At 54.9% G+C, this 18370-nt stretch overlaps 1 protein-coding gene across 1 annotated transcript in view; it reads left to right on the forward strand.

Annotated features, from left to right (window-relative positions):
* VAV2 (vav 2 guanine nucleotide exchange factor) overlaps positions 1 to 18370 on the forward strand; it is a 278878-nt gene that overhangs the window by 150625 nt on the left and 109883 nt on the right. Inside the window, exon 4 of the mRNA XM_011991542.1 lies at positions 5011 to 5069. Coding sequence (XP_011846932.1) covers positions 5011 to 5069 — 59 coding nt within the window. The remainder of the gene's footprint in view (positions 1 to 5010; positions 5070 to 18370) is intronic.

Here is an 18370-nt window from a genome sequence, read left to right on the forward strand (position 1 = left end):
CCTCTGGAACCTCCGCCTCCTGGGTTCAAGCCATTCTCCTGCCTCAGCCTCCCAGGTAACTGGGACTACAGGCATGTACCACCACGCCTGGCTAATTTTTTTGTATTTTTAGTAGAGATGGGGTTTCACCAGGCTGGCCAGGCTGGTCTCGAACTCCTAACCTCAAGTGATCCACCCACCTCGGCCTCCCAAAGTGCTGGGATTACAGACGTGAGCCACCACGCCCGACCAGACTCCTCTTTAAAATCATCACAGTATAGTTGCCCCGCACTGACTGTCGTGTAGTAGACGTGTCCTCACTCCCACCGATGGGCCCCAGGCTCATGGGGATTTGACGGCTGTTTTGCTTGGAGGTTTTTGTGAGTTCCTGCTCTGTGGAAGGCGTAGGGATTTCTACGAAACACAGTGGTCCAGTGAGCATGGGCTCCTCCCCTCCCCTCAACACATAGAATCCCTCTTTAAATGAAATAATGCAAACTAAAACATGATTACTAGGCTTAGAACTAGAAAGGGAAATCCTCAATTGTCAGAAACCAAGAGGAATGTCAAAGACAGAAAGAGGAGCCAGGCCAGCTTGGCTCCCCACCCACCCCCTAGGGGGCCTGGGCCCCACCAGCTGGGGTTGCATCATGGTAGAGGTGAGGGAGATGGAATGGACGCAGTGCAGAGAGCTGAGCCAGGAAGGCCGAGAGAGCCATGCAGTGGGGACCAGAGAGCTGTACCCTGGCACACAGAAGCAGCTGACCATCCCAGGCTGGGCAGGGAAACAGCCTCTGGCAGGATCCATCCTGCATTGGCACCAGGCCCGAGGTGGGGCCTGAAAGCCGGGGGGAAACCAGGAGAGCCTCACAGTTATGCCTCTCAGAACTTGGGGGCTCCCTCCACCCATTGAAAACAATTCCCATTGAGGATGCACTTACATCATAGAACGATATATACGTGTGTTTATACACAATACATGTGATCTGTGAATATATGTATGTTTACCAGACTAGCCAGCTGGTGCTGAAAAAGAACAGATCAGCATGGGGGAGGGGGCTAGCAGATGCAATTGATGAGAGAGAGTTTCTATTCTCGGAAAAAAGGAACAGAATGCAAAAGAAAAGAAGAGAAAATGATGAGCAAACAAGCAGGACAAAAAGAACAGATGGACTTTGAGAAAATAACTAAATAGAAATTCTCAAAATGAAAACTGAGGTTGTTGAAACGAAAAACTCAATATGTGTCTTAAACAGTAGTCTAGGTGGAGCCGAAGAGAGAATTAATGAATCAGAAGACAGAACCAAGGAAGTCACTAAGAATACAGCACAGAAGAATGAAGTTACAGGAGGTGTGAAAAAGAAGTGAGGCAGATGATGCAGAGAGAAAGTGCAGAGGTGCAGTGGAGACTGGGTTGAGGTCACGTGTGAATAGCTAGACATCTGGGTTCTTTCCAGAAGGCCATGCAAAATTGGGTGATTGTCCAATAGTGAATCCGCAGTCTACGTTTCCTTTTTCTTCATGGCCCTGTCTTGAGTTTTGACTATGGATGTTTAAGTTGCAAGTACTGTGAGCACAGCACCTCTGTCCTCGGTTTGGAAACTCGATGCAGTAAAATAAAGATGCTGAAGTGTTTTTGTAGAAGGAACCGTCAAGTGGAGTTTTCAGTGCCTGGGCTCTGGGGTCACTGAGGCTTCCTATCCTCTGCTGAAACTGCAGCATAGAGCTTTGCATTTATGGTCACTATGATCTAAAGATTTCTCAGGTGGAGTTGTAGCTGAAGGGCCTACAACGTGAAGATGTTGGAGATAAATCATTCAGCAAAGCCAACTTAGTTCCTACCCTGGAAGAGCTCACAGACCACATCCCCTTCCCTGTGTCCTTCCTGGTCCCTCTGCTTCCCCGCCCAGTGTGGAGGGGCTTCAGGGACCCTGCCTCTGTGAGGCATCCACAAGTGGACAATCGGGACATGCTCCTGGCTTCCTGCAGCCTTTGACCCAGTCTGTGGCGTTACCCATCTGGCCAGTCCCTAAGGGACAGAGGGCCCCAGTGGGCTGCATATCCAGCCATGTGGGCCCTGAATTGTAAATGCAGATTCCCAGGCCCCAGAGCCTCTGGGGTGGGGGATAGGACCTAGGGTCTGTCCTTTAAAGCACCATCTTGAAAAGATTGTACTGTGGCTGTGTGGAGGCTGACGGGCTGCCGATGTCTGAGAACCTGAGGTCAGAACAGGCCATGGTTGGGTGGGGATGGAGCCAGGGCTGCCATCCAGGATCTGGACTCAACCACCCAGCCTGTCCTCTGAGCTCTCCAGTCCCCACCTCATTCCTCAGTGAGTCTCACCGAGCACGGCCCGGTGAGGCCTGGACATTGGTGAATGGCACAGAGGCCTGAAGCTTTGGGAGCTGGCGGTGCAGGTGGGCTCCCCAGCAGGCCTGGTCCTTTCGAGTGGCACGTCTTTCCCCTTGTCCTTCCTCCCTGTTCCTTGTCCTCAGCACACACACTCCTTTCCTCCTGCCCTGGCGGCTGTCTGTAGGAGAGGGAAGGAAGGAGGAAGGGAAGTACGGCTGTGTGTCTTCATTCATTTGTTAACCGGCACTCGGAACAGACGAGGTAATAAAAGTAGGGAAAATGTCATCCTTTGACATTTGCGATATCGGAAGAGTTGGCTGGGGCTGTGGGCTAAGAGGTGTTTGATCATTGCCTGAGAGCCAGACCCTGGGGACACCAGCTTTCTGTCCTGGGAGTGGGGCGGGCATAGCCAGAGTTGCCCTGGGGCGCTACTGTGGGGCATCCCTCCTCCTGCAGGGAGGTACTTCTGCTCCCAAACTTTCAGGCTGGTGGGTTTCACATGGGGCCGCCTCTGCCCCATCTGACCCCATGGCTATCTCAGCGATCTGGTGTCTGCTCCAGCAGCGCCTGCCCTGGGTTTTGGGTCACTGGAGTGTGGTCCCCCATGGTGGGTCCCTGAGCTTCCCCTTGTCCCCAGTGCCAGCCAGGAAGCCTGAAATTCAGGCAGATGGAGGGACAGGGCTCCTCCAGCATAGCTGGTCACGCTGAACCCATGGAAGGAGCTGCCCATCAATGCTGCAGGCCCTCCAGAGCCCTTCATACGCCACTCACGACATGTTCATCCTGGGGCAAAGCGCCCCAAGCTCGGGGCTGAGGCTGCTGTGGTCATAGCAGCTGTAGAAATTGTCCACAGGAGCCACAGAAGCACGGACGCAGGAGACCCATGTTCTGGCCTTGGCTGGCTCACCCACCACGCCTCCTTTCTGTCTCTGGTTCCATCTGTACAACCCGACCTGGGGCCTTTGCGCTGACTCCAGGTTGACAAACATGTTCTTGTGTGTCAGCGCTGATCGAATGCTGGGGCCTCCTTAGACTCCACGGAGGGGTCTTAGACTTCATGGGGGAGGGCTCTGGGCCTGCGCCCGGCTCCTCAGAGGAGTTGATTAGCCACGTCTGCCGTGGGAGGTGTGTGAGCGGGGCTCGGGTGCCCCGTAGTTGCCAGACCCTTTGAGATCTAACATTCTTCCAAATAACTGTAAGGACATACAGCAATATTGCTTTAATTTTTGTTTTCCCTAAATGCTTAGAGCTCTTAAAAGCCAAAAACACTCGCAGAGCCAAGTTCCTCATTATTTATGAAAGGGCCCTTGTAGCATCAGCATGGGAGTGCGGCTGGGCCGGCTGCATAATCGGCCCATTGAGTCTTGTCTGAGGAAGCACAGAAGAACCCTGTCCTTCCACGACCCCAACTTCCCTGAGCCCCGGCCCCTAACCACCAGCACCTACAGGAAGGCAGCACACAGCCGCTGGCTCATTGGTCGAACCTGCCGTCTCTATGGTTCATTTTCTTTCCTCTCCCGCTTTTGAAAATTGCTGCTGGAAGCGGAACAGCCTGAAAGGAAGCCTGGGGGATACATCCGGCTGGGGGGCTTTGGCCAAGTGACTAAGCCTAGGTTTTCCTGTCTAGCAAATGTGCACCGCAGGATGGCCTCGTGGGGTTCCCTGGTGCGGTGTGCGGCACACAGAGCGCCCTCTGGGCTCCGTTCCTCTGACGCCAGCACCCAGTGGAGGGTGTTTATGAATTCAGCACGTGGCCGTCGGGGCCTTTACCTGTTGCCCACCGCCAGACACACGTGTACATACACGCACACACAGCCATGTAGCCATTCAGTGCACACACAGACTTGGAGCACACGCAAACAACATGCACACACGACCACGCACGCGAACTTGCGCACACACATGGACTCACACACGTAGTCGGTGCAGTTTCAACGTCCAGGCCGCACCTCCCTCCTCAGGGCCTAAGTCTGGCGCACAGGAGCTCCATTCACTGTGAATTGTGACAGCTTCCTGGCCATCTCATGTGTGTGACAGCCTGTGCCCCTGGGCCAGCCATCTCCTGTCCTCTGCCCTGGGTTCCTCATATTCATCTGCAGAGCCTCTTGCCCTCTCTCCGGCCTGCTTGCCACCCGTCCCTTTGGAGATCTGTGGAGTAGCTGTGTTGGGGCTTTCAGTGCCAGGAGACGGGTGGGTCCTGCCTATCCATAGGAGGCTCACATCACAGGGCAGGCTGGTTAGGGGCAGCAGAGGGAGGAGGAGCGGCTACTGCTCCTCGCCAAACCTTCCTCTTGACCAATCTGCTGGTCAGGGGAGACAAGGAGAGATCCCGTCATGCCGCTCTGCACCTGGAACTCTTGTCCTTCTGCGTCCCGAGCCCTCCATGGAGCCAGGCTTCTGGTTAAATGTCATGCAGGGGAGGGCTTGAAGGGAAGCAAGCAGTACCCTGGGACATTTGCATGTGCGTGGTGTCCTGGCTGCTGGGTGACTCTAGGCGGGTCACTTGACCTCTCCGGGCTCCCGTTTCCCCATCTCTGAAACTGTAGCCGTGTTTCTTACCCAGATGTGATGTGCTTAGTTGACAGTTCTCGATGTCCTGCAAAACACTGTCCCCAGTTCTGCGATGCCTTTTCTGGTTTCTTGTGAAATTACAGGAGCGTCTTTTCTTGTCTCTCCCAGGTCATCTCCGCGGTGTCGAGGCTCTCACTGCACAGCATTGCGCAGAACAAAGGAATCAGGTGAGCTCTCCGGAGTGCGCTGCCAAGGCCAGGTCCTTTCATCTCCGTTGACACCGGCGTGCCTTGTCACAGATACTGGGGTGGGAAGCAGATGCCCTCGCTCTGCCTGTGTCTTTATCACGCATTTGCAGCGTGTTGTCGAGTAACTTGTTGGCGGCTGCAGTAAGCGGTGCCGGGGGAGGGAGGCTTCAGCTCACACCGGGGAAATCTTGCAAGCATGTTACTGACGGCTGCAAAATCTCTTTCGATTTAGGTAATAAGATCAGTAAATTAATCCTTTCACAGATCATTGCCTACCTAAATGCACTCTCCACACATCAGAACCGGGGGCTCTGCCGAGAATGAGGTAGCTGGGGTCTGTTTGCAGGGATGGGGCCGAAGCAGGGTGGACTTGCCTAGCTTAGGGGCTGCAGGTTTCTGTACAGGGCGTCTGGACAAGTCAAGCCAAGGAATTTCTCCACTCTCCGTTTATTCTGCTTGGACTGCAGAGTTCAGCCTCAGAGGGTCCCCTGACCCCTGTGATCTTGCCTCCTGCTTCTGACACTTGGATGGCAGTTGGGCGTCTGTGAGAGGAGGGAATGGCCCCAGATAAGAACTGGTCACTGTGGATTCTGACCCCCAGATTGAGGTCAGGGAGACCAGGTTCCTGACAGGGTGGGGACGTGTGTCTGGGAGACCCTTGGGAGGACAGGGGCCAGCAGAGTGAGAAGGAGAGGCTGGGATGGCAGAGAGAGCCTGGCCCGAGAACAGAGAGGATGGGGGTCACATCTGGGCACAGGTGACATCATGAGGGTGCCCTGATTTTGGGAAGGGGCCTCATCCTGATGTGATCCGTGGGGGACGCTGTATGTGACTGCAGGCTGGGGGGTCCCAGAATGATGGTGCTGGAGCATTTGGGTGGCACAGTTGCCCCTCGGTGGGGGCCATTTGCTCAGGTTCACAGAGGCCCTGGGCAGGGCTAAATGTTCCTAAAACCATGGGGACTTCCGATGTTGGATTCTCAGAGGACTCGGAAATTCCTCTGAATTGAGGTTTTTTGAAAATGTGAAATATAAGATAGACTCTTAAAATTCCATATTAATCACATACAAAAGAATATTTAGAACACATTTGGGGCATAAAGAATACCAGTCAAAACCCCGGTGCCCAGCGCCCTGAGTACTTTCTAGAGGATAACTAACACCTCTGGGACCCCCCAAGTCCTCCACCAGGTGCGTAGGCTGTTTTCCAACTGGTGCAAAGTCTGTAATAGGCACCGTTTAAAACACGTTTAATTTTTTTAAAAAGTATCATTTCTGGATACAAAGACTATGTGCTGTTTGTTTTTGTTTCCAGAAATGATGGCTGCTTCTTCCTTCCACCAGCCCGTGACGTACAAAACTGTCAGTGGCGTGGTTGTACTCCCTAGACTGTTTCTTCTTGTTTTGTTTTGTTTTTTTAACAAATTATTAGGCAGGAAAGAGATTCAAGCAACAAAAAATCAGTCATTTTCATTGCTCCTGCACGAAATACTAGACTTTTTATCTCTTCTGCAAATCCATTAGCCATTCTCCCAAACTGGAGGCCTGGTGCTGCAGCCCCCACGTCAGACGAGTGACCGCAGGTGGCCCGGCTTGGCATTGGCACGGTCCTGCCGCAGGTGCCCACAGCCATATCCCATCTTCTGCTGCAGACAGTCCGTGGTCACAGTCCTGGGTCACAGCTCTGTCTGTGTCAGGCTCTGGATGCCCCTGCCCTCCTAAGGCTGAGGTGCTCCGTCTGAAGCTCTGAGGGCCTGTTTCCCTTGGGGTTTACAGGTGGCAACGGGAGCCCACTGGTGGCTTCGGGGATGGTGAGGACAGTGGAAAGGGCTGGACCTGCATCTATCCTGCATGTCTGTCCTGCTGTCTGATGAACGGGGAGGCCCTTTGAGGCCCGGGGTGGGGACCCTCCCTCCGGACCACCCCCTCCCTTCCCCCACCTCTCTGGCCCCTCCACCCAGCCAACCCCAGAGGACGCTGCTGGTGCTTCATGCCGCTCCTCCCAGGACGGGCGGAGCAGTCGGTTGGCCCTGCTTGCTGGCCCTGGCCCTGGAGCTGGCAGATGTAGAGGAAAACCTGCCCTCTTCCCTCTCAGGTCGGGGAACTGCCTAGGCAGCGTGTGGGCACACTGGCCCCTGGGACTGGGAACACAGACCCCAGCCCTGAAGGCTGCCGCCCCACGGGAGACCTGAGTGGAGGCGTGATGAGCCAGGGCTGCGTGTCGGTGGACCCAGCTCTGAAGCCTGTGTCCTGGTTAGCTGTGGGCCTCGTGCTGGAGGTATCTCCCCGAGCCTCCCTTTTTACATCTACAAGATGAGGATGAACACTGGGGGCATCTCGGATTGATTGAGATGAGACCTGTAAATCCCAGGGCGCAGGGCCTGGCCCAGAGAAGGGCTCACTAAATGCTCTCAGGGACAGTAGCAGGGTGTGTGTGGGGTCCCCAAGACCATCCTCAGGTTCTCGGATTCACCAGGAGAAGCCATTATGGCTGCGGAGAAAGGTCTAGACTCAAATCAGCAAATGGAAAAGGCCCCGGGGTGCAGCCAGGATACAATCGAGTGTGGGTTTGCATTTGTCCCCTCCCCATGGAGCCTTCTGCATAGTGCTTAGTTCTCCCGGCAACAGTGTGTGACAGTAGGCACGTGTGGCAACAGCCGCAGAACATTGCCAGCCACGGAAGCCCACCCAAGCCGCGTGGGGGTCCTCACTGGTGGTCGGTGGGGTTGAGCATGCCTGTGAGACCGACCTTAGTTACTCCATCCCCAGCCCCTCCGGAGGCCACGCTGATCCTGCGTTGCCCACAGCCCTGCCATAAACCACATCGTGAGCGTACACTGTGTGGCCCAAGGCCTCAGGTGTACAAAGACGCTCTTATCCGGAGGGCTTATGCGGCAGACGCTCCAGGACTTAGAGGTTAGAGGTCATCTCCTAGGAGCTGGGCAAGAGCCAGTCTTTTCTTTGGCATGTGGAGGGGTTGAGCACCCCACGTCCGCTGAGTTACCCCTTTCTGCACACAGGACAGGCAGATGTGAGAGACGAAAGGGAGGTGTTTGCAGGCCAAAGGAAAGGGCCTCCTGAGTGCAGAGCAAGGCTTTGCAGGAAGACGTCTGCAGGCCCTTTTCCCCGGGGCCTGACTTTCCTGCCCTTCTCCTCCACCCTCCCTCCTCTGAGCCCCACTCTGGGACTTTTCCTGGGTCCTTTCCCTCTGCAGCCCTTGGGGTTGAGCGCAGACCTCCACTGGTTCACACGCCCACCCGAGAGTTCGGGAGACAGGTGACAGGCAACCCTCCCAGGCAGCCCTACTTGGTGGCTGAGTCTGAGCAGTGTCCCACTTTGCTCTGGATGGGCTGAGATTTCCGTGGGGAATTGAACCTTCTGGGGTCAGCCACCAGCACTTCACAAGACACTAAGTGTTTCGTTTCGAGCGTTTTGTAGTGTTAGTGATTAGCAAAAGGTTCTAGTTTAGCACAACCCTTTCCTTCTTGAAAACCTGCAAATCAAGCCCACGGCCCTGAAGAATCTCTCCCTCGTTTCATGGCTGGATAGGAGCCCAACGTGCTCCTTCAAAAAAATCATTTTCACAACCCTTGCACTTTGCATAATGAGCTGATTTTCCATAAAAGCCCCAATTATACTTCTCAGAGGCTGATGAATTGGAGACTTAATCTAAGAATCCCGCCCTGGTGCCGGCTAGGGGATCAAACGTGTTGGGGAAGGGGGGCGAGGGGGAGGATTGTGGTTGTAGAGTAGGAGAGGGGTTTGTGGAAGGCACCCAGCGAGGCGTGTGGGGATGTGGATCTTGCTGTGGTCAGAGCTAACCCTCCAGATTGGGGGTGTCCTAATTTGGGGTCATCACAGCTCTGAACAGCTGGGAGGGAGGAGATGGTGAAGGGTAGGACTGCCTGAGAAGGAAGCCAAAAGGTGTCCTCAGCCTATGAGGTCAGGACCCATAAAGGAAACTTTCATCAGCCAAATAACCTTGGGCAGGGATTCTCTTGGAACCTTTGTCTCTTCTTCTGTAGGCTGGGAGCATGGCCCTGCCTCGTGTGGCTGCTGTGTGTCTGTGCACCATACAGCACAGCACCTGGTCCTTGGTGAAGGCCCACAGCTGCTAGGTGGATGTCCTAACCCCCAAACCCTGAGAGTGTGACAAGGAAAAGGGTTTTCGCAGATGTAAATACACATCATTTTAAGAGGGAGGCAGGAAGGTCAGAGTCAGAAGAAGGAGATGGGATGGCAGAGGCGGAGTTAGCGTGATGGGGCTGTGGGCCAAGGAATGCAGGCGGCTTCGGAAGCTGGAAAAGGTAAGGGACACATTCTCCCTGGCGCCTCCTGAAAGGGACCAGACCCTCAATACCAGCCCCTAGAACCCACTTCAGATTTCTGACACCCTGAACTGTGAGAGTCTGTGTTGCTTGAAGCCACCAACTCTCCAACTCTCTGGTGACCTGTTAGAGCTGCAGCAAAGGCCCCTGGATTGGCTGGGAGGCTGTCTGAAGGCCCAGCTGTGTGGCGAGTGTGGGCATATACCAGCATGCGGTCTTGGTCGGGAGCACATACCAGCGTGGAGTCCGGATGGAGGGACTCAGCCCTGGCTCCTTGCTGAGCTGGGCTCCTGGCTTTGATTGTCTCATGCTGGCCCAGCCCTGCCACCTTCTCTTCTGCTTCTGACTTTTAAAAATTCAAATACATTCATATCCCATAAATGTAACCCTTTTAAAGCATGCAATTCAGTGGCCTTTAGTACGTTCACAGTATTGTGCAACCACCGCCTCTATCTGCTTTCAAAAATCTTCACACCCTAGAAAGAAACCGGTCACCGTGAGTAGTCACCGCCCTCCGCAGCCTCAGGCAGCCCCCAGCCTGCTTTCCGTCTGCCTGTTCTGGCTGTTTTGTGTCCGTGGAATCATACCGTGCGCGCCTTTCACACGTGGCTTCTCCCACTCCGCATCTTGTTTTCGAGGTTCACTCAGCCGTAGCCGGTCAGTGCGTCATTGCTCTTTATGGCCGTGTAACATTCCGTTGTGTGGCTGGGCCATATTTTGCATATCCGTTGATCACGTGATGAACCTTTGGCCTGTTTCCACCTTTTGGCTCCTGTGAATAGCATTGCCGTGATGGCTGCAAGGCAGGGGACAGGGGTCAGGCTGAGGTTGGAGTGAGAGAAATGGACGTAAGCTGGAACTTCCTGCTTCAATATGAAGTGAATTCTTAGAATATCAGACATACCCGTGTCGAATCTAAGCACAACAAAACCTTAGGAACTGTAAGCGGTTTTGTTCGCATTTTGTTACGGCTTTGAGGACCCGCCTTTTGGTCTTCCCATGTGCAGGGGGAGCTGGTGGCGAGCTTTATCCCAGAGCACTGAGCAACCAGACCTAAGATGTGGCTCATGTAGGGAGAGGCCGGGTGCCCTCCCGGGATATAGAGGCAGCTTGCAGAGATAGCCTCTTGCTGAGTTCTTTCCTTTCAGCCTCTGCTCCTGCAGTGGCCGGGAGGGCACTGGAACCCCGTTCCTCGCTGGGTGGCCCAGATAATGAGAAAGTCAGTGCAGTGGTGAGGGCTGCATCCTTGACTTCCACTCCCAAACCTGGTTTTGCCTTCCCGAGTCACCTACTAGGTACCAAATACCTCTCAAGTGAGACATCTCAGCCAGAGGCTTCATGAGTGGGCCTTGGCAGACGCTGCAGCTCCCACACCTCCGTGAACGAACGTGCTACCCTCTGTGCACACTGTTTTCCGAGGTGAAGGATAAGCCCGCCAACGCCTTGTCCTGCCCTGAGAGTCCTGGCCTCTTCTCCCTGGAGTCTTTGCTGTGTTTGAAGACATTGCTGTGGCTCCTGTAGCCTTCTCTCTTGGGCACGGCATCCCCGGCTCTCAGCGCTTTCTTCTATCCGAGCTGGTGTTCCTTTTCCCATCTGGTGCTGCCTGCTTAATTCCAGGTAATCGGGCTGAGAGGAGATGGGGACGGGAGGTGGCAGTCATTATATGCTTAGCAGCTCATCCCGCCAGCAAGATGGGTTTAATTGTCCCACCTGGTGACATCAAACGTCCTGGCCACCTGTCCTCAGTGGGTCTGCTGTGAGGGGACAGGATGACATGTGAGTCCCTGGGCCGGCCTCATTGGAGAGTCTTTTTTTTCTTTTTCTTTCCTTTCATTACAATAATGGATTCAACCTCCTCTGCATAGGGAGTGGGAGGGGAGTAATTGGAAGATATTAAACTCCTTCCTGGAGAGGCGAGGTCAGAAGAGGCCACCTTTGGATTACTGGGCTTCGAGGCTGGGGTCCGGCCCCCTCCAGCCTGCTTCTGGTCACAGCAGCCAGCTCTCTGAAGGGTAGGCTCGAGTCACCAGCTGGCTTGCTCCATCAATCTGGCACCTGTTCCACACCCCAGGCCCTTATTGCCCTGGTCAGCAGCACAAGCCAGCGGCGACTCAGTGAAGTATAGCACCGGGCAGGCCCAGCACTCCGGCCTGGTGCGGTCACTGCCTCATTCGCACCACTCTCTTCCTCTGCATCCGACCAGCCATGGCTGGGGCCTCCAAGTTTAGGCAGAACAAACTGTGTTAGATGGTGCGTGTGTATGGGTGTGTGCATGTGTGTATGTACACGTGCACGTGGGGGTGTGTGTGCATGTGCAGATGTGTGTGTGTGTGTACAGGTGCATGGAGTGTGTGTGTGTGCGCGCATATGCAGATGTGTGTGTGTACAGGTGCATGGAGTGTGTGTGTGTGTGCGCATATGCAGATGTGTGTGTGTACAGGTGCATGGAATGTGTGTGTGTGTGCGCATATGCAGATGTGTGTGTGTACAGGTGCATTGAGTGTGTGTGTGTGCAGGTGTATGGGGGGTGTGTGTGCATGTGCAGATGGGGGTGTGTGTGCAGGTTCATGGAGTATGTGTGTATGTGCAGATGGGTGTATGTGTGTGTGCACATGTGTGTGTATATATGCTCATGTGCCCACACGTATCTCTGCACTGGAAGTTCCCGGCAGGCCTGGATCTTGCTCATTCTGTATCCCAGTATCTCCAACAGTCGAGTCTGAATGTAGGGATCATGCCAGCGGGAGCAGCAGGCACCCAGAGTGTTTGGGATCCTCCCTGGGGCTTGGTTGCAGATTCTCAAGGGCTGGTGCTCCTCATGGTGAGGACGGGTGAAGGGAGGGTGCTCGGCTGTCCTGTCTGGGCAGCGTTGGCACGGGGAGGGAGAGCCCAGGGCACTCAGGCCTGGCTTGGTTTCTTTGGTTTAGGGATGCCAATGCTGATGTGGCAGCCAAGGCTAGTGACAGAGCTGGCCGTCGGTGGGCAAGCGCTTTGGCGTAGCAAAGGGCCGTGGCATGTGTGGGTTGGCCATAGTGCAGGGTGATGCAGACTGTGCTCGGCCACTCCCTGCCCCGCTCCAGCCTTTTAGGTGCTTGTCAGATGGAACCTGTCATGCCTGTGGGAGCTGCAGCCAGTGGGTGGTACTCAGAGTGCAGAGAGGGGACAAGCAAGGGGTGATGTCAGCAGAGGCCGCTGGGGCAGGGCCTCCCCAGTGCCTGACGGATTCCCTTTCCATGCACTAGACCTGGCCTAGTGTCCAGTTCTGCTGCTCAGCATGGGGGCAGCTCTGCACCAAGCCTTCTACCCTCTCTTGGCCGAGGACCCTCTCCCCATGCTTGCTGACCGGAGACCCACAGTTGGGAAGGAATGAGTGGCCCTGGGGTAGAGGGAGGCCATATCTGCAGAGGCAGCAGACACTGACCTTGGCTGTACTAAAGCCACAGCCTGGCCCACTGGCCACCAGAAGTGTGCACCTGGCCCCACAGAGAAAGCTTTGAACCCGTTCCCGCTGTCCAGGGCCTGCTGCGGCTTTTACCTGACAGCTGAGTGACTGGCAGCTGGAATCCAGTCTTGCCACCTATAAGACCTGGGATGTCGTCTGTGAATAGGGTGACTGTGGCATCTTGTGTGTGGGGTTTTCATAAGGACTGAGTGGGAGAATCGGGTGACTCTCTGGGCCTGACACCTGGGAAGTGCATGGCACACATTGGCCAGTGCGACCTGGGGTGAGTGTAGGTGCAGCGCAGAAATGGCGAGGGGTGCCCACTGGGTCAGCGGGGGCTGTGCTCCCACCCTGCACCCCTAGCCGAGCGGCAGGGCTAGGGAACACTGGTGTGTCCTCTCTGCGGTTGCCACCGTGAGGTTGATGGTGTGAAGGAGACACATTTGTTCAGAAATACAGTAACTGGCTGTTTAGTGCGTGGCTGGTGTAGATGAGCTCCGTCATGCTGGAGACGGTCAGGAGAAGCAGGGCTGGCAGCCTGGCAGGGGGGCGTGAACAGCCAGCCTGAGCTTCTGCAGTGGGGCAGGGATCTGCCTGTGTCTGTCTTCAAAAGACAAAATGCAGCTGAGTTTCTCTCTTTGCTCAGCTCCCAGATCATCACAGCTATTGTCAGATGAACTTGCTGAGCTGCCAGTTTGCCCACTGAGAATACTTCTCCGGCTCGTCTAATGGCTTTTATTATTACTTCTTTTCTCGTCTCACTCCCTCCTTCCCACCCACCCCCCACTCCCCGCCTTCTGTTCTGCCTTCTTTCCTTCCTTCTTTTTATTCTTCTATCTACCCACTTATCTACCCATCTACCACTCATTCATCATCCATCCACGTATATATCTACCCATCTGCCTGTCCATTCTTTCATCCATCCACCCATCCAGGTACCCTACAACCCATCCACGCACACACCAAGCCACTCATCTCCCAGTCTATTCATCAGTCTGTCCATCTGTCCACACATCCATACATCTACCCACCCATCCATCATTTAAGCACCCTACAATCCATCAAGCCACCCGTCCACCCATCCATTCTTCAGTTTCTCCATCTGTCCACTCATCAGTCCATCCGTTCACTCATTTATCCCTCCTTCCTTCCTTCCTTCCATACATCCTTACACCACCCATCCATCCATCCATGTACCCATCCATGTATCCATCCATCCATCCATTCACTCGTCCATCCATCCATCCATCCATGCATCCATCTATCCACCCATTCATGCATCCATCCATCATCCATCCATGCATCCATCTGTCCACCCATTTATGCATCCATCCATCCATCCATCCATCCATCCATCCATCCATCCATTCATCCGTCCATCCATGCATCCATGCATCAATCCATCCATCCATCCATCCATCCATCCATCCATCCATCCATCCATCCATCCATCCATTCATCCATCCATCCATCCATTTATTCACCCACCCATCCATCCACCCATACACTCATCCATCCATTCATTCACCCTTCTATTCATCCATTCATTTATCCATCCATCCATCCACCCACCCACCCATCCACCCATCCACCCTTCCACCCTTCTGTCCATTTCCCTCTGCCCTGTTTCACATGAATTGGTCTCAGTGTGGTACTCTAGAATCATTAAGGCCGCAACCTTTGTTGGCCAAGAGTAATAAGGTTAGGACCCATCTGCTCCCCAGCACATAGTAGGCACCAAATAATATGATGTGGGTGGATGAATGAGCTGACTAGGTTCACTCGGGTGGTGATGAGATGCTGGATCAGTTTCTTGCCCCTGAACCTCAGGGTCCTCACCAGTTGGTTGGAGTTACTGGGTTATGAGGATTCAGAAGATGATGTCTGTAAAGGTCTCAGTATAGTGCCTGGCACACAGTGGGTCCAAAAGCTGAGAGTCAGGAGGAGGAGGAGCTGCCACTGTGTGCCTCAGGTTCCTCGTCTGCAAATGGGGATCTCCCAGCACTCACCTGGAAGGCTGCAGGAATTAAAGGAGGCGGTGTCACCAGACTTTCCATGTGGCACATGGCAGCAAAGTTGTCTCCTGAGTGCATGGTGGAGGGCATGTGGCTCTCCATCTGCAGCAGAACTCAGGAATCCCCTAAAGCCCGCAGAGCCCCAGGGGCATGACTGTCTGTGAAAGTCGTTTTAGAAGATGCTGGAGGAAAATGTACGTGAGCAGTTGTGCGTCTGCTCCAGTTTTCAGCTCCCGAGCATCACACCTGCCCTACACCTACTCAGGCAGCTCAGGTGCCTGGAATTTGGGATTGTTCTTCATGGCACCATGGTGGGGAGGACATCCTAGATGTGCCAGTCGACAGCAGGGTGGTACCTTGCCCACCACTGGCTGGTCCTCGTGGACGAATGTCCCTTGTGTCAAGATGCGAGAACCCTCTGTTCGAGGAAGAGCCCAAGGGTGTGAGCTTCCTCCTGGGCTGAGGCACATCAGGGCAGTGAGATGGGAAAACAGAGGGATTCAGGGCAAGTCCTGGGACCTGGCAGGTGTCTCCAGGTGACGCCAGTGGACTCAGGGGCCCTGCTGGCTCACATTTCAGAGCCTGTGTCCAGCTCCTAGAGCGTGGCACGTTCACATCGGAAGGATCTTTCATTCCCTCCCGTTACAGATGGGGAAACTGAGGCCCAGGGAGCATCACTTTCCTGAGGTCTCATGATGTTGATAATCAGCCCAGGGAGTCCATGGCCATCCATTTGTTTCTTTATTCATTTGTTCCCTTATTCCCTCATTCATTCCTCATTCTATTGGTGCCTTGTTCTGCTGGGCCCAGGGCCAGGCACTGGGACATAGCAGGAGCTGGCCAGCCTTGGGATGTGCCTGGTCCTGTGGGGAGTGGACACCGGGCCACTGGTCATGTGCTGGTGAACAGACTGCAGCCGTACCTGGGTCAGGGCAGAGCAGGGCAAGGCGTGGTGGGTTCCAGACCCGGAGGCTCAGGGTTAAAGGCCTGGCCTGAGGTTGAGAGACTCGGGTTCGAGGCCCAGCTGGGATCCTTGCTGTTGGTGTGACCCTCAGCAGATTCCTTAGCCCTGAGGTTGTTCCCTCATCTACAAATGGAGGCCCACGTGGGCCCGATGGGCAGAGCTGGTGCTGAGGGACCCAGCCCGTGAGGCGCAGCCCCAAGCAGTGGTTCTCAAAGTAAGGCCTGAGGACCGTGCGTCTGGGCCCCCTGGCTTTCCATGTAGATCCCAGATAAGCCTGGGGGAAGGGGGTATGTGGGGTGAATGGTGGCCCCCCAAAAGCTATATCCCCCAGAACTTGTGAATGGGACTGTATTGGATAAAGGAGTCTTCAAAAATGTAATTAAATTAGGGACCTCTAGATGAGATCATCCTGAATTATCTGGTTGGGCCCTAAATCCAATGACAAGTGTCCTTATAAGGACCACCCAGAGGAGAGACACAGGGAGAGGAGGAGAGGGTCGTGTGAAGAGGGAGGCAGAGGTTAGAGCGATGTAGCCATAGGCCAGGGAACATGTGGAGCCCACCCGAGCTGGAAGAGGCAGGAGGGACCCTCCCCCAGTGCCTCCAGAGGGAGCGCAGCTCTGCAGCACCTGGATCTCAGGCTTCCGGCTTCCAGAACTGGGAGAACTGGAGAGAAGAAGTTTCTGTTGTTTTAAGTCCCCCATTTGATGGTTCTTGGTTACGCAGCCTCGAGACACAAACAGAGCAGGGACATGGGTTTTGCTGCACGGCCGGCTCTGGGATGCAGGGTCCAGGAGCAGGTCCCCCAGCCACGCCTCCTCCTCAGCCTAGCCTGCCTGCGGGGCGGAGGCCTACACTCCCTGGAGGCGGGACCAGCACCCTCACGAGCCCTAACCAGGGCTTCCTTTTTTTTTTTCTTTTGAGATGAAGTCTTGCTCTATCACCCAGGCTGGAGTGCAGTGGCCAGATCTCAGCTCACTGCAAGCTCCGCCTCCCAGGTTCACGCCATTCTCCTGCCTCAGCCTCCTGAGTAGCTGGGACTGCAGGTGCCCGCCACCTCGCCCGGCTAGTTTTTTTTGTATTTTTTAGTAGAGACGGGGTTTCACCGTATTAGCCAGGATGGTCTCGATCTCCTGACCTCGTGATCTGGTCGTCTCGGCCTCCCAAAGTGCTGGGATCACAGGCTTGAGCCACCGCACCCGGCTGCTAACCAGTGCTTCTTAATGTGGCCCTGGCATCCACAAGACCTCCTGGGCCAGGAGGAGGCTTGCAGCTGGGAGGGAGGTTTGGGGTTCAAGGGTCCCCCTCCAGGTAGGAGGGATGAGGGGTGAGCCTTCGGGGACAGTGTCCCCCTCCTTCCCGGTGTCCTGTCCCAAGTGTAATAACACGGTGTGTTTGGGGCAGGAGGAATGAATGTCCTGTGCCTGGTCATCGGCATGAGGTGAAGCCCTTTCCAACTCCTGTCCTTCCCTTTAGGGAGCGAAGATGGTTTTACTCTGTAACAAGCAAAATGAACCAAGGCCGCCTCCTCAGCAACTGTCACCATTAAAAATTTATCTGGGCAGCTGCGTCACATTATCGGCTCGTTTTCAGAGACGGAGAAGAAAAGACGCATCATGTTTTGTGGTGGGATTTATACATAAGCAGATGAGACGTGCGGTCATTAAAAATGTCCCGGAACAGAAGATGACGTCTTGGCATCTTGGTGGTGTCTTGGGAGACTGTGGTCCGGGAAGTGGGTCGGAAGCGAGCCCCTTCCCGCCCGCTGTGCTCCCTGCAGCGCCGTGCGCCCTGCAGCCCCATGCTCCCAGGGGACCCATGCTCCCCGCAGCCCCATGCTCCCAGCGGCCCCGTGCTCCCCGCAGCCTCATGCTCCCAGCGGCCCCGTGCTCCCCGCAGCCTCATGCTCCCTGTAGTCCCGAGTGTTCTGCTCCTGTGTCAGCTCCTCTCACCACTGGAGCAGGGTCTTTAGTAATAACAGGACAGTCCCCCGAATGTCCCCTGCAGTGGCCTCACTGTGGCCCTTGTGTATCGTGTCCCAGGCACTGGCTGCTTGTGTCAGGATGGAAAGAAGGTTCTGCAGAGGGAGCAGATAACTCCCGAGTCTTGGTGACTTATGGCAGCAAGTGTGTCTCGCTCGCAGCACTAGCCAATAGCGGTCAGAGGTCGGGCTGTGCTCTGCTCCCTGCCGTTTGTCCTGGAGCTAGACTGACAGATAGTGTCCAGCGGGAACAGGGCGAATTGTCTTGGCAGGGCAGAGTAGACAGGGCAGCTCCCGTGCTGGCTGCTGTAGCTGCTGCTCGGAGTCTCATGAATCACTTCTGCCCACATCTCTTTGGTCAAACTGAGTCTTTGGACCTCACCTGGAGGCAGGGTCAGGGCAGGATTATCACCTTCCCGCAGGGGTGAAACCAGGATATTTGGCACTAGGCGTTCAGGCTGGCACACACCACTTGACACTGCTCATCCCTGAGAGTAGGGACCGATTGTCCCCTTTTTACAGCTGAGGAAACTGAGGCTGATAAGCTTGTG

The sequence above is a fragment of the Mandrillus leucophaeus genome, unplaced genomic scaffold (assembly GCF_000951045.1).
Source record: "Mandrillus leucophaeus isolate KB7577 unplaced genomic scaffold, Mleu.le_1.0 Scaffold398, whole genome shotgun sequence".
In the NCBI taxonomy this organism is placed as follows: Eukaryota; Metazoa; Chordata; class Mammalia; order Primates; family Cercopithecidae; genus Mandrillus; species Mandrillus leucophaeus.